The sequence below is a fragment of the Lutzomyia longipalpis genome, chromosome 1 (genome assembly GCF_024334085.1).
Source record: "Lutzomyia longipalpis isolate SR_M1_2022 chromosome 1, ASM2433408v1".
In the NCBI taxonomy this organism is placed as follows: domain Eukaryota; kingdom Metazoa; phylum Arthropoda; class Insecta; order Diptera; family Psychodidae; genus Lutzomyia; species Lutzomyia longipalpis.
In genome coordinates, this window is record NC_074707.1 from 49,376,274 (window position 1) to 49,390,888 (window position 14,615).

The following is a 14,615-nucleotide window of genomic DNA, read 5'->3' on the forward strand; positions in this document are numbered from 1 at the left end:
GCGAAAAATTCTTCTTTACTTTAATACTGCCGGCAAAAGATAAAATAAAACCACCGCATTTCGTGACGGAGAGAAATTGAAGAAGCTTCTTTTGCAATGTTTTTCCCCCCACAGAACTTTCTCACGATTCCCACCCATAATTTTCTTCTTAACCACCTTGTCGACAAAGATGAACTTCTGTGGAGATTTTTTTTCTTAAATTACACATATTGCCACTGTCTAATAGAGCTATGGGATAATAAGAAATGAACGTATATAGCGAGGGGTGTATATATAGCAAAAGCTCTCCCCATGCAGCATATGCTCCACAGTGTGTCTCGACTAATTACTTAATTTTTCTTTTATGGAATTTTAAAAATTATTTTTTCTCTGTTCATTTCAGCTGTAAAATTTGGACGAATGTCAAAGAAGCAGAGGGAGAAGGTGGAGGACGAGGTGCGGTTTCATCGGGCACAGATGAGAGCCCAAAGTGATGCAGCACCCGATAGTTCTGTCTTTGACACCCAAACGCCATCAAGCAGTGATCAACTCCATCATGGGTATAACAATGGGTAACTTTGTATCGTACAGACGCGATTTATTTAAAGTTTACCTTTCTTTTTCTTGCTTTCTTATGTTTCCATTTAAGCTTCGACTCTTTTACATTTACTTTAAGCATTAAGTTTTTATTTATTAACGAATTTAATAGGAAAACTTTTCATTTAATTTTAATATTTGTAGGGAAAATTAATTTGAAAAGAAACTAACGTGGTTTGTTTGCAGAAATTTCTTTAAAGAAAAATAATTTTTTTTCTTTGTTTTTACTTGGAGTTATCATCTGTGTTAATGAGCCAAAGATTAGATAATATAATTGGTAGAAAAATTAGGTTAAAAAAAACCTTAAAAATCATATTTGGTGTTCAATCTTCGAATTTAAGAAAATGCAATGAGAAAAGCTCAAAAGCTCAAATTATTAATAAAAGCTAAACTAAAAATCCACATAGCTAGCAACCTTTAATTTTCCGGTAGAAGAAATAAAAAGAAAATTTGCAATAAAAGCTCCTGCCCGGTATTGAGCATCCTAACAAAATGCAATATGTTCTGCTGAAAGCTATAAATTTTATTTTCCTCATATCCTACATAATTTCTGCAAACTCCAACCATGGCATCCTATCGGATTTATGATTATTATTGTTGTTGTGGATTAATGTGTGCTTGTTTTTCTATTTTTCTTTTATCTCCTTCATCGTCATCCACACCAACTCGGGGAATTTCCAACGAAAACGTATAGATACACATACCTCAATGAGGTGGGATATGCTAGTCCCTATGGTTACTCTTCATCTGTGACGCCTCAGCAGACAATGGGTTACGACATTTCCGCCGACTATGTGGACAGTACAACAACATATGAGCCCCGAAGTACGATGATTGATCCGGACTTCATTGGGGGACACAGTAAGTTTAAATTTCTTTCTTCACAACGCAAAAAAAATCAAAAATTATTCTCAACATCCTCACACCTTTCTCTTCACATCTCTATCTGTGTAACTCATGTTGATTTTTTGAAGATTTAAAAAAAAAACGATGATTAGCAATTTTCTCTTTACTCTCTCTCTCTTTGAGCATAAAACCACCCCCTCAATCATCGTAATTTTTGTGTTCTTTTCACGTCACTCAAATTCTTTTACCATTGTAATTTTATAGAAGAAGGAACCCTCACCAAACACACACATTAAAAAAAAATTAAACATTCACTTTGCGAGAGAAATTTTTATTGTTACAACACCTCCTGTTGTGTAGAAAAATTCATCTTAATTGCGATAAACATTGCAAAGTTAACAAAAAAGCGTCATGTCTGGTGGTTAAAAATTCATTCTAAAATGCAATTTTGTGGTTGTGGTTTAACTAATTGGCCTCTCGCTCTGTATGTACCTACCTACTTCTTTTCCACCCGCCCCAAAGAGGGGGAGGAGGTAAGGATGGGAAATTTGTATTTTATCCAACAACAACAAAAAAAAGGATAACCGCAATGCCTGTAAAAAAAATATAAACTCTCAGAAGATTTTTTTTTCATATATACTTTCCACGACATTTTCATCCTCATCCAATTTATTAGTGAAGAAAATTGAGTGAAGAATAAATTGCACAGAGTTGCAAAATAATAGGCCTAATGAGAATTTTCCGGGAAAATCCCCCAAATAGGGCTCACGAGGAGAGTGACTTAATTAATTAGGAGATAATCAGATGATAGTGTTGGGGAGGAAGTATACATGGGGAGAATTTGTACCTACCTATGTGTATATATATATTTCTCATACTTTCACCCACTCTGCTACCATGCGTTGCGGGCAATAACCTTATCAACAGGATGATTATGACAAAAAAGAAGAAGAATTTACGGAAGAATCACTTCATATTGCTAAAAATAACTATATAGTGCGAGTGATTACTCCAGATTTATTATTTTATCATCAATTTGTCGTCTGAATTCCAAGAAGTTGTGGAGTTTAGGTGAAGCATAAGATGTAGGGCAAATACTTTGATTATTTTTTTAATGATCTAAAAATAATTCAAAAAATCTACTTTAAGAGAAAAAATAAATTATTTTATGCACACTAATATGCAAGAGCGCTGGAAAAATCTCTACAAAATATTTTTTTTATTGACGTATTATTGCGAAGATTCTTATAAAAGCTTTCTGCACATAAGTAGCAATGAAAGCTCACTTTGCATTAAATATAAAACAAAAAGGAGATATAATACAATGCTTTTCTCTTTAAAAACTCAATGTTGTATCCGGAAAATTGAAAATGTCGTCGTGCGTGTTTGTATTATTTAGTTTATTATATAGCTTGTCCTGTCGAAATGATGTGATGTAGCTTTGTGTCACAACTAATGGATTATCCCGTATGTCTCTGTTGCCTTGTCTCACATGCAGCCAGCAGTTCTGGCCCTCAGCAATCTTCCTCGCCACCAACACCAACGGCGGTGGCTCAGCCGAGTGCCACGGCGGACAATCAAACAACCACCGGAAATGGTACAAACAATTCAAGTACAATTGTCACCATAAAGCAAGAATCACTCCAAAGTGTTGACAATTTAGTTGGGAATTTTGTCGATTCTACGACTTTCTTGCATTCACCAAATAGTCAAATGGTTAACCCAAATCTCGTTCAAGTTCAAGGAGCGTCTGCAGGTGATTTTTCGAATGACTTTTCAAATTTTCATTGCAAGAGCAAGCCAAATTTTTTTGATGCATTTGAGAAAGGCAAACGTCTATTATTATCATTAAATTATATACATATTTATTATCTTATTAGAAAGTTGATGAATCCTTTTTCACATTTCCTTTTGTTGGCGTTCTCATATTTCGCTGTTTCCATTTCATTTCATTTTTTTCTCGAATTTTTGGAAGAGGTTCGTAAACTTTTTTGTTAAATCTTTTGAAAAATTAATTGATTAATTAATTAAAAATTATTTAAAGGTTACTTACATCTTCTAAAAATCCTTATAAACATTTTCTTTGGTGCTGCGAAAAGGTTAAAACAAATAAATTTTCATAAAAAATATTATTTTTATCATAGTTGGGAGGGAAAGCCTATTTGGTGTGCAATATTTTGAAGAAACGTTTCAACACCGCAGGAGAATGCTTTATAAGAATAATTTGAAAGTTTCAGTGTCTCTTCTTTTGTATAAATGACAAAAAAAATCGAACTTCCTCGATGGCGTCTTTTTGGTTATTATATTTTGTTTTCTTAAAGTCTTTACGTAGAATTCTCAATTTTAGTGCTCTCTTTTGAAATTAAATTATTCTCGTAGAAATTCTATATGTAATATTTTATGAACGTTGGAATGCCTCACTTTATATCGTATATGGTGCATAATAATTTTACGTCCTCCAAGAAAGACAAGAGAAGAAGGGGCTGTATAAGAATGTTTCAGAGAATGTCTTGCCTCCCTGTTAGATGGTGAAAAAAAATTCAAGTACAGTGAATTTTTCTTATTTTGTTTTTCATCTTCTTAAGTAAATGTATTTTCTATATGAAATTAGAAATTCATGTCTAAATAAATAATACATAAAAAATGCCATATTCTATGTGGGAGAATTAGTAGCTCCTTTACGGGTTCTTCCGTTGAAGATGAAGGATAAATATTTCTAGGCAACAATATACGGCGAGGATCTGAGTGCTGCCATGGTGATTCAAATCCTCCTGGTACGGGTTCCCAGAGCCATCAGCATCAGAATGCCCAAATAACTCAAATAACAACATTTGGCGAGGACGATAGCTCTTGTGATTCCCATACAAGATGGGGTAAGAAGATGCTATTTGATCCTTCCATCGAAAGGATTTTTCTTGCAACAGTTTTATTTTATTCCCATTCTTATTTTTTTCTCTCTGCCTTTTGTATTTTTTTATTATTATTTTTATCTCACTCTGCCCCCTTCTTACCTCCTTCCCACCAGCTCGAAATTATATTTATTTAAAAATCAATTCTCTCATTTTTTCTCTCATATATATTTTGTTTTTTTTATAGAGTAAAAAAAGCTTTTCATAATTCACTTTAATTTTGTGTGTTTGTGCAAATATTTGCAGACAACATTAAATAGCTTATTTATTCAACATAATTTGCTTATTTTGCACGAAAACGGTGTAAATAATTTCTTTTTTATTATTCGAATTAACCATTCATTTTTTAATTCATTTTGTGTGCTCTCCCACAAACCCCCTTTTATCATACAAATTAATAAATTCGGGGAGTTGTCACTGAATATTGATGGATAAACAGCAATTTTCGTGTGATAACTCCTAAATCCCTTCATCATCCACAAAAAAATATGTAAACTACATATTTTAAAATATGTTTTAATGTTGGAATTTATGAAATAAACGAAAATATTTTGACCACTCTTTTGCAGCGGAAGGTGACATCAATGAGGTGTTAATTAAAACGCTAGCAGAGGCGCATGCAAATACAAATCTCAAGTTAGAAGTAGTTCATGATATGTTTAGGAAACCGCAGGTATGTTTAACTGCTGAAATATTTTCATTAAATGGAAAGCTTTGAATGAAGAAAAATCGGAAAAATCTTTAATTTGTTTTACTGATTTTTTCATTAAGCGAATTAAAGTTGTGAAATGGTTATGAAATAGAAGGAAATATTTTTAAAAATTCAGAGCTTAATTGAACTTTAAGTCATTATGAAGCTTAATCTAATTTATCTCCCCTTTATCGCTAAATATATCATCACACGATAGGATTAGATTTTATTCTTCCTCTATAAAGTTTATGAAATTAATACGTGAGCTTTATGATGATTTATTTGAATAACGATAATATGAGATAAAGATGAGAAAGCTTGATAAAGACTTTAAGCTCAATTAAGCCTAGAAATATTAAATAATCGTTTCTTTCGAAAAGAAATTAATTTAATATCCTTTCATTGCATCTTTAAGATTTTTCTTCAATTGACTAAAATGAATATTTTGCTAAAGAAAATCAAACTGAATAAATAAATAATTCCCACGTACTTTTACACAGGATATGTCTCGGATATTGTACTATAAGAATTTGGGTCAGGAGGACTTGTGGCTGGATTGTGCGGAGAAGCTGACGGCAATGATACAAAATATCATCGAATTCGCTAAACTCATACCTGGCTTTATGAGGTTAAGTCAAGATGATCAGGTAATGAAATTCTTTTTTATCTCCATTTCATCATTTTTTTATTTTAAATTATTTTTTCAATTTATTTAATTCATCTCATCAGTTGATTATTTCATTATTTTTTTTTGTTATAAATTCCTTTTAGAAACTTTTATTCCCTTCTCTGTACAATCTTCCCAAATCCCTCTTTAGAAGATCTTTTTTCTTAATTTTGGCAAGAAACTTCATTTTTTTTTAAGATCAAAATTCATCTTTCATAAATTAAAAAAAAATCAAAATACTTTTTTCCTATTTAAAAGCAAAATTGAGTGATCTTTCTCCATATATTTCTTTTTCTTTTGGTTCGCGTTGTCGTTCCTTGTTTTTTTTCGTGAAATTCTCCCTTACAGATTCTCCTGCTGAAAACGGGCTCATTCGAATTGGCCATCGTAAGGATGTCACGACTGATGGATCTCTCGCAAAATGCTGTTCTATATGGTGATGTTATGTTGCCACAGGAGGCCTTCTATACCTCTGATTCATTTGAGATGAAATTAGTTGCATTTATCTTTGAGACTGCAAAAAGTATTGCGGAACTTAAACTCACAGAAACTGAATTGGCGCTCTATCAGAGTCTTGTGTTGCTGTGGCCAGGTTAGAACTCTTCTTGATTTTCTTTAGAGAATTTTATGCTTTAACAAATTATTTATCAATCTTTGCTTTAGAACGAAATGGTGTCCGAGGCAATACGGAGATTCAAAGACTGTTCAACATGAGCATGTCAGCAATACGACAAGAACTAGAATCAAATCATGCACCACTTAAAGGAGATGTCACGGTGCTGGACACACTTCTCAATAAAATTCCAACATTCAGGTAACTTTTTTTCTTGGGAGCATTAAATTCAAGGGAACTCAGCAAGAAGCTTTTGAGGTTTTCCTTTCTAACATTTTCAACATTTAATAATTTTTTTTCTTCTTCGCAGAGAACTTTCTCTGATGCACATGGAAGCACTGAGTAAATTCAAACAGGATCATCCACAATATGTGTTTCCTGCACTGTACAAGGAGCTCTTCTCCATCGATTCACCCCAAGATCTCACATAACATAGCGACGACAATAGTGCCGCCGTGGTTTTCATCATACAAGAGGCAGAAATTGAGTATATCTGAAGGATTTGTGTGATGTTCACACGGCAGCAAATGGGTTAAAAAAAAACATGAAAGCATTGGGATAGACAGAGAGTAAGCGCTAGCGCAAGAAAGTAACATTATTAACTATATTAAAAAAAAAGCAGTTAAATGAAAAAAAAATAGTTAAAAGAAAAAAGTGATAATTTCAGAAGAAGAAATGAGAAGAAAATGTGTGTGAAATGTCTTTAATTCATTTTCTATCCCTCGAGATGCGTTTGTAGGAAAATTTCCGCGAATTTTCTTACAAAATATCCCTTGTTTTAATGTATAATTTATTTATTATTCATTCTCTATTTTTCACCCACTTCTTAACGCGCCCCCAACGTGCGAAATAACTTCTTTCACATCTCGGTTGAGGAGAGAATTTCTCTATATACATATTACGAAGATAAACTACGTAACTGCCTTCGTTTATCGAAACCTGTGTGTTCATTTTTTTTTTGTTTTTTTTTAAGTAAAAATATATTTTTTTTTATTACCAGTATATTTCGAAATATATTTTTTATTATTGTATTTGATGCATTTCGTCGTATTTTTTCGTGTTTATACTTAAAACCATTAATTACTTTTTGCTGGTTTTCCATTCAAAAAGCTCTAAACTAAAAATGACTGAGAAAGAAAAATCTACAACAAAAAGAGGGGAAGAAGAAAATTTCGTCAAACAAAAATAAATAGAGAAGGGGGATGAAAATTAGAGAATAAAAAAAAACACCACAAAAACATATAGAAAATGCAATTAAATTAAGAGAAATGTAATTTTATGCACATAATGTATTTTAGTTATGTTTATATCTAAAAGAGAGTTAAAACAGAAAACAAATATTAATTCGAAAAAAAAACATTTAGTAGAAGAAGAAAGAATTTTTGTGGCAAAACATTGGAAATTTTCAGGTGTAAAAAATTTACAAAATTGATTTGTCTAGGAATTTTCGTCTTACTGTCATTATTTAACATTGCTAGAGGTTTTTATTTTTTTTTCAATAAAACATTATTGGTGTACATGAATTTTTAATTAACTATTTTTAATATAGTTCTGTTCTTGTTGTTTTTTTTTTTATTTTGTAGAATATTTTTTTAGTTTTGTTTGCTTCTAACATTTCTCTCCAGTGTCATTGCGCAATTTGCAACCAAAAAAACATAAATAAATAAATTTTAAAAATCATTTTTATTTTTCAAAAAATTATCCATAAAAAATTCAGAAAATAGAAATAAATTTTTGATTAATTTTTTGGGGGGATTTTCAAAATTATTTCACAACACACATCCACAGACAAAGAGGGCAAAATAGCAATTTCTACTACAAACTTACATAATGAGATACCAAATAAATAAAATGAAGAAAAAATATAAAGAAGATAAAATTCAGATCAATATTACCTTCATATATTTACAATTTAAATGAGAAAAAGTAATCAAAGACATATAGCAGGTCTTGTATTGAATTTCATTTTAATTTAAAAAGAAAACATACAAAAACAAATACTTAACAAAATCTCCACACTTTGAAATAATAAAATGCAATCTAATATTTATATTTAAAGAGAGAGAAAAAGAGAGAAATAGATTTACAAAGTAATTGTTAAAATGAAATACTAGAATTTATTGAAAAATAATGAGACTTTTTACGAAATATCACAAAATTTTGACTGAAGATTGCAATTTTGATTTTTTTACTGCAAATTTTGAAAGGATTTTTGACAAAACAAATACAAAAAAAACAATCCATTTCAGTTCATCTTTGTCTGTTTTTGATTTTTCAATTCTTTTTTGTTTGATTCTTATTTCCGCAATATCTCTAATAGACTCTTACAGAACCACAAAATTCTTTTTTGAATAGAAGAAGGATTAAAAAATAAATAAAATACGGAGAAGAAATAGCTAAGGAAGATAAAATCTTGTGATATGTTAAAATGAATACAAAATGTGGGAGATGGGCGTAAGGGGGAAAGTGTGTGAAAATAGTTGTATAAAAAATCCTTATTTGTTGAAAATATTTGTTTTCTTTTTTTGTACAATTTTTCCAAACTACACTGAAAATATATATATTTAAATTCTCTTGCATCTTCATAGAGAACCGGAAAGACATAAAAAATATACGAATAAAAATAGCAGAAAAAAAACCTAGAAGAAAAATAGACAAAAGAGATTTAGTAAGATGAAAAATCAATCTATACGTACTAAAAAAAGAAATAAATAGTAAAAATTTAATAATAAAAAAAATACATGAAAAATAGTTTTTTGTTCCAAAAGTAAAAACTATTATTTTGAAATATTAATTTTTCTTGACCATTTCAGACACAAAAATCAATGTTTTGGTAAAATTTTTCTAATATTACAAACATTTGCTGAATAAAAAAAGAGGTATAAAGTTACATTTTTTCCAAAAGCAACAAAATTAATTTTTCTCAATCAGACAAAACAAAAGGATAAAAATTTCATTTCATTTACGAGAGAGAGAGAGAAACTTATAAATGTATGGGTGCTTCTATAATAAAAAAAAAGAAATGAAGAAAAAATACATGTATGAATTAATTGCCTTAAATAAAAGATAAATGATGAAAAGATTTAATATATATTAATGACATAAAATATATACTAAAAATTAAAAATCTGATTAATTTAATATTAAAAATAAAAAAAATTATATTAGTAATTATTATATACAATAGAGAAAAAAACTGAGAAAAAAATATGCAAAAAAAAATGTTAAACATAAATGAAACCCTTTAAAAAATATATTTCACAGAATACAACAAAATGAGTATAGAGTGTGCAACAAAAAAAATAGAGCGAATGTGTGAAAAGAAGGAAAAGAGTGAAGATGAGAGTAATAGAGGAATAAAAAAAACCTAAAAGATTGACATTAGATACAATTTTACTTTCTGAGAGTAGTCTTAAGTGCATAACTTAAAGAAAAATGATGAAAAAAAAACAAAAAATATTATTATATATTAAAATAATTATACAACACTTTTACAAAAAAAAACAATGAGACGATATATTTAGTAAATATATAGTTAAAAAAAAAGAAATGAAAATATTAAATCATTTTCAAATGAAAAAAAAATCAACTTTTATCAGACAAAGACAATTTCCCATTACTATCCATTTAATAAAAAAAAAGAAATTCTATAAATCTACGAAGAATATTATTGGGAATGGCTGGGTGGGGGGATTTCTCCGATTCTTAAAGGATTCAGCGTTGGCTTCATTGAGAACATTAATCTCTATACAGATTTGCATTTAATAAAAAAAAAACAAAAAAAACTCACAGAAAGCCCCATTTAGAAACATATAAAATTCATACACGAAAAAACAATGTTCAAGTAGAAAAAGCGAGCTCTAGAAAACAATTATATATGCAAGAAATAAATTTTAGGATTTTTTTAAGGAAAAGAACTCTTGTTACTTTTGAGTACTTTTATAAATTCAATTTTGACGAAATTTTTGCATAAAAACGAAAATTTATTTCTTCAAAAATTCTTCGGTCATTTTTTCTCTTTTTTTTCATCTCAATAGATTTTTTTTAAGTATTTCAGCTAAAGGATTTTTTGATAAAATTATTCTATTGACTGACCCTGTAAATTTTTTTGGAACCCTTTGACGGCTTTTCTTTAATATTTTCTTTACAAAATTTCTCAATTTTTGTTATCCTTCAAAAACTTCTTTTGCCGATATTTTTATCCCATCATTCCTCAAAGTGTTTACAAATTTATTTCAATCTCAGTGCTTTTACACTAAAGACTATAGAAATGAGCGATTTATGCACAAAGAATCTTCTCAGAAATTAAACGAAAGAATAATAATTTTCAAAAACAAAAGAAAGTTTAATTTTTTTGCAAAATTGTTCTTCTTTTCCTTCTTATTCAAAAATAAAAGAAAAAAGTGAAATGAGTGTGTACACAGATTTAGGATTTATTTCTTAATTTTAATTTGTTCATAGAACATTAGAGTGAACATAGAAAATTACAACAGAAAGAAAAAAATACAAAAAGTCGAAATTAATCATTTTTAATTCTGAGATGCGAAAGGAATAGCGTATTAGGGCATAAGTGATAATGCAAAAAATGAGTAAAGAGAAAAAAATATTCTTAATTTATAATTATTCTAATCTAAATGGATGACAGTGAAGAATTTAAATTAATTCTTGTATAGGGTCTTTATTCGGGTGAAAGGGTACCACAGTTTAATAGTGTTGGACCACGCGCTCTCTACAAATTATATACTGAGCGGTGTGTCCTTCCAACAAAATTTCATAATATTCCCACAACTTTTTTTTTCTTTTAGTTAACTTTTTTGTTATATATTATATTTTAGAATGAAAAACAAATTTGATATAAAACAAAAATTCGATGGAATCACTGTGAAATTTTTAAAAGAGTTAGTGATGGATCCACTAGGAGTTGTAATAGTGTTTAAAAATGAAAAGAAAATGAGCATTAAACGTCTCTTTTTTATGGTAGTACTGTACATATTTTTTGTGTACATAAAACACTAAATAATGTGAAAAATTTCGACTCTAAACAAAAAAATATTTCTTAGAGAATTTTAATTTGTTCCAATAAGAATTCTGTTGAAAGGATAAATATATTGATTTATAAAACAAAGAAAAAAAAAGCTAAATCACATTTTATTAAATGCAAAGCATCCCCGTAAATTGTAATAAAAAAAGAGGGAATTTTCTAGAGAAGAGAAATAATTGAAAAGTTTTTAATTATTAAACTTTTAAAAGAATGAAAAATGTAAAGATTTAACTTTGTTGTTTCCTTATCTGAAGTATAGAAAAAAAAACTACAAACACAAATCACAAAATAAATCCTTCGCAGTATATAGGAATTTCTCATAAGATAGTGAGGAGGAGAAGAGAGAGAGAAAGGAGAAAAACACGAAGAAAAGGTTATTAAATGGATGATGAAAACGTTAATAAAAGTAAATTATCATGTACCTACAGTAAATTTATTATAATTGTAATAACTATAGTTTTCTTCTTTTATTCTTTTTAAATAAAAAAAAACAAAAACTTTAAATAAAAATGATGGAAACTTGTGAGAAATAGCATGAGATCTTTTATTTTTTTGCGCGAGAAGTAAATTCAACAAAAAAACGTGGACAAATGGGAGTTGAAAGGGTAAAAAAAAGAGTAAATTTAAAAACAATGGAAATCTACAAAAAATTTAATAAAAATACAAATCTAATAAAACTAAGAGTAATAAAAAAAAAGATTTAAAGATTATTGAGAGGAAGGTATAAATGAAATAAAAAATATAGAAAAAAATCAGAAAGATATGATCTTTTCTTTTGTTCTATTTCTTTTTTTTTTTTAATTAAAATAATATGTTGATACAAAAAGAGAAAGATTTTTATTGAAAGTGTACAGAAACCTATTATACTAATTAATACATTATTAAATATATACAGAGAAAAAAAATTACGAAAAGACATTGTTTTCGTGTCGTGCTAGAACCAAAGAGGCATTCGATTCACTGGCATGGAACTCTCTGATGACTACGAGAAGTATTATAACAGGGCGAGAGTTCTTTGTCCCGAAAAAAATGCGCACAAGAGAATTTTTCACCAAATTGTTAATTTTTTTTGCAGAGGAAAAGAATGTCATTGACATTGGAAGGCAGGAAAAAGCACGAGAAACAATGCGCTGTAGTAATTTCCTCTTTCACCCGTGCAAAAATATCGCAAACCCATCTTCCTCCCTCGACGGGCTCTCAAGAATATTGTCAGCTGCAGTTACTTATATACATTTGAAAAGGAATTTCCGGGAAGGATTCAACGCAAATTTACGCTTCATGGAGTTTGTTTTCTTGGACGTTGTCTGTGGGGGGAGGAACTCATCTTGGTGAGACATCATAAAGCTCTTTGCAAAATATTCTGCCAAAGACATGGCGCGGAAAACAAAGAACTTTTGCGAGGTGTTCAGAATGAATGGCAGAATTTCATCTTCAATGCAACAAAGAGTCATAAATTCTCATCTTCCGGTGATGATAGATTTATAGACAACAACACTGCGGAGGAACTTACAAAAGCTCTCTCTCTCCACCTCGTTGCTGCTGATAAATCAATTTGTTGGCTGCAATGGAAATTCTTTTATTTGGTGTAAATTCTATTTTGAAAGAGAAAAATTCAATGGGAAGGATATTTGTCCTTTTTTGAGCTTTAGTTCAGTAAAATAAATTATTGAAAAAATATGTCTTTAAAACCTAAATGAATGTAGGTAGATTAACAATTATTATTTCAATTAACTGAGAGTTTTTGGCGGGATTTTTTTTTATATCAAATTAATTTTATAAAAACCCGAGAGCACCAATAAAACCTCACGAATAAAGTCAAATGGATGTTAGAATAAAATGCCATTGTTGGGTAAAATGCGGAGAGTCATTAAATTTGGCCTTCTTGGGGGTATACCTTTTGTGGGGCTTGATATTTTCGTGAATGGACCCACCAATGGCGCGATCTTTTTGTCATTTTGTTTGGAGAGGAAAAATAAAAAGATCCACCGGAGATATCGGCATGTCATCGGGAATGCCCTTCAGATGAGCTCTTTTTCGCATCCAGAACCTCACAACAAGCATGTATGGTCAGCATCTCCCTGTGTTGATTTGGCCCACATTTCAATTGCTAATGATCTTTCCACTGGCTGCGCATTTGGATTGCTGGTCTGTATATGCTGCAAAAATGCTTATTTGTCTCTCACACACCCTATTTTGCATATTGGATACATTTTGAGATCATCAATGGCAGCAAAATTTTTGCGTGTGCTCTGTTCTACCTTTTGTGCTTGCGGAGGTTCTGAGAAGTACTTCTCTCTCGCGAAAAAAATCACTTCAAGAGATGATTAAAAATTTCCGCTTCAAGGGTTCTTTTTAAAACGTCTCGAATTTTTGGCGTTGTTCTCGCGCAAAGACACGAAAATTTGCCCACCTGAAGAGATCCCGAGGGCCAGATAGTTATTAAGGAGTCTTCTTATTTTTTTATTCTTTTTGAACTTTGCTGAATAAACGCGAAAAAATAATAATTAACAATATTCCTCACAAAGGTTCTGAATAAATTTCACAGCACGAAAAGAATTGAGAATCATTTCCTTCGCCTGTCATTCTTGCCGAAAAAAAAGAATTAATAAAAGTTTTGCACACTGAAAAATCCTTATCTCGAAGGCTTTTAAAAAGCAACACGCAGTGAGATCACGGGACAGCATAAAGATATATACAGCACATATTGTAGAATGTATGTATAGCATCATTTAGTACAGGTGTTTCTCTCACGCCAAACGCGCGATTTTGCAGTGGAGAGAAGAATAAAAATAAAATAGCAAAAGGTGGAAGCACCTCATGAATAAATTGTTGTTTGTACTACGCGACGTTCGTAGTAAAAATATAATAAAATAGTTTAGACACAATCAATGTAATTCAGTCGTTTTCGTCACTCCGACGCGCCAACACGCAACCCTCGGAAGCTCTTGCGATCGTGCGCGATCACCTAATTACCCAACGCTATCCGCCTAATTCAACTACTGTCCATCCTCCTTCTTGCACATTTAAGGATTATTCCTCCAGGATATTTCAGTGTGAAATTTTTTGTTGTGTGAAAAATGTGATAAATTCTATGAAAAAAAGGTTATTTTTTAAACGATTTTGTGCTCAAATTTTGATGATCATCAACGAAAGAAATTGGTGTGTTTGACGATCAGTTTAAGTGATTGCAATTGCTTGGATTCATTGCCTTAGTTTATTATTTTGGATTACTTACTTCTTTTGAAGAAGTTAAAGAACTTTTAGCAAATACT

At 30.2% G+C, this 14,615-nt stretch overlaps 1 protein-coding gene across 14 annotated transcripts in view; it reads left to right on the forward strand.

The window, feature by feature from the left end:
• The window catches only part of LOC129788060 (probable nuclear hormone receptor HR3), a 90,015-nt gene extending 78,022 nt beyond the window's left edge, over positions 1-11,993 (forward strand). For 8 of the 14 annotated variants that reach the window (XM_055824047.1, XM_055824046.1, XM_055824048.1 and 5 more), the window contains exons 4-10: positions 383-539; positions 1,271-1,437; positions 4,901-5,004; positions 5,523-5,669; positions 6,038-6,281; positions 6,353-6,503; positions 6,613-11,993. In XM_055824047.1, coding sequence (XP_055680022.1) covers positions 383-539; positions 1,271-1,437; positions 4,901-5,004; positions 5,523-5,669; positions 6,038-6,281; positions 6,353-6,503; positions 6,613-6,733 — 1,091 coding nt within the window. In that variant the 3' untranslated portion in view covers positions 6,734-11,993. Of the gene's footprint in view, positions 1-382; positions 552-1,270; positions 1,438-2,920; positions 3,179-4,142; positions 4,296-4,900; positions 5,005-5,522; positions 5,670-6,037; positions 6,282-6,352; positions 6,504-6,612 lie in introns of all 14 variants that reach the window. The other 6 variants (XM_055824051.1, XM_055824050.1, XM_055824037.1 and 3 more) reach the window with 4 other exon arrangements.
• Positions 11,994-14,615: the final 2,622 nt, after the last annotated feature.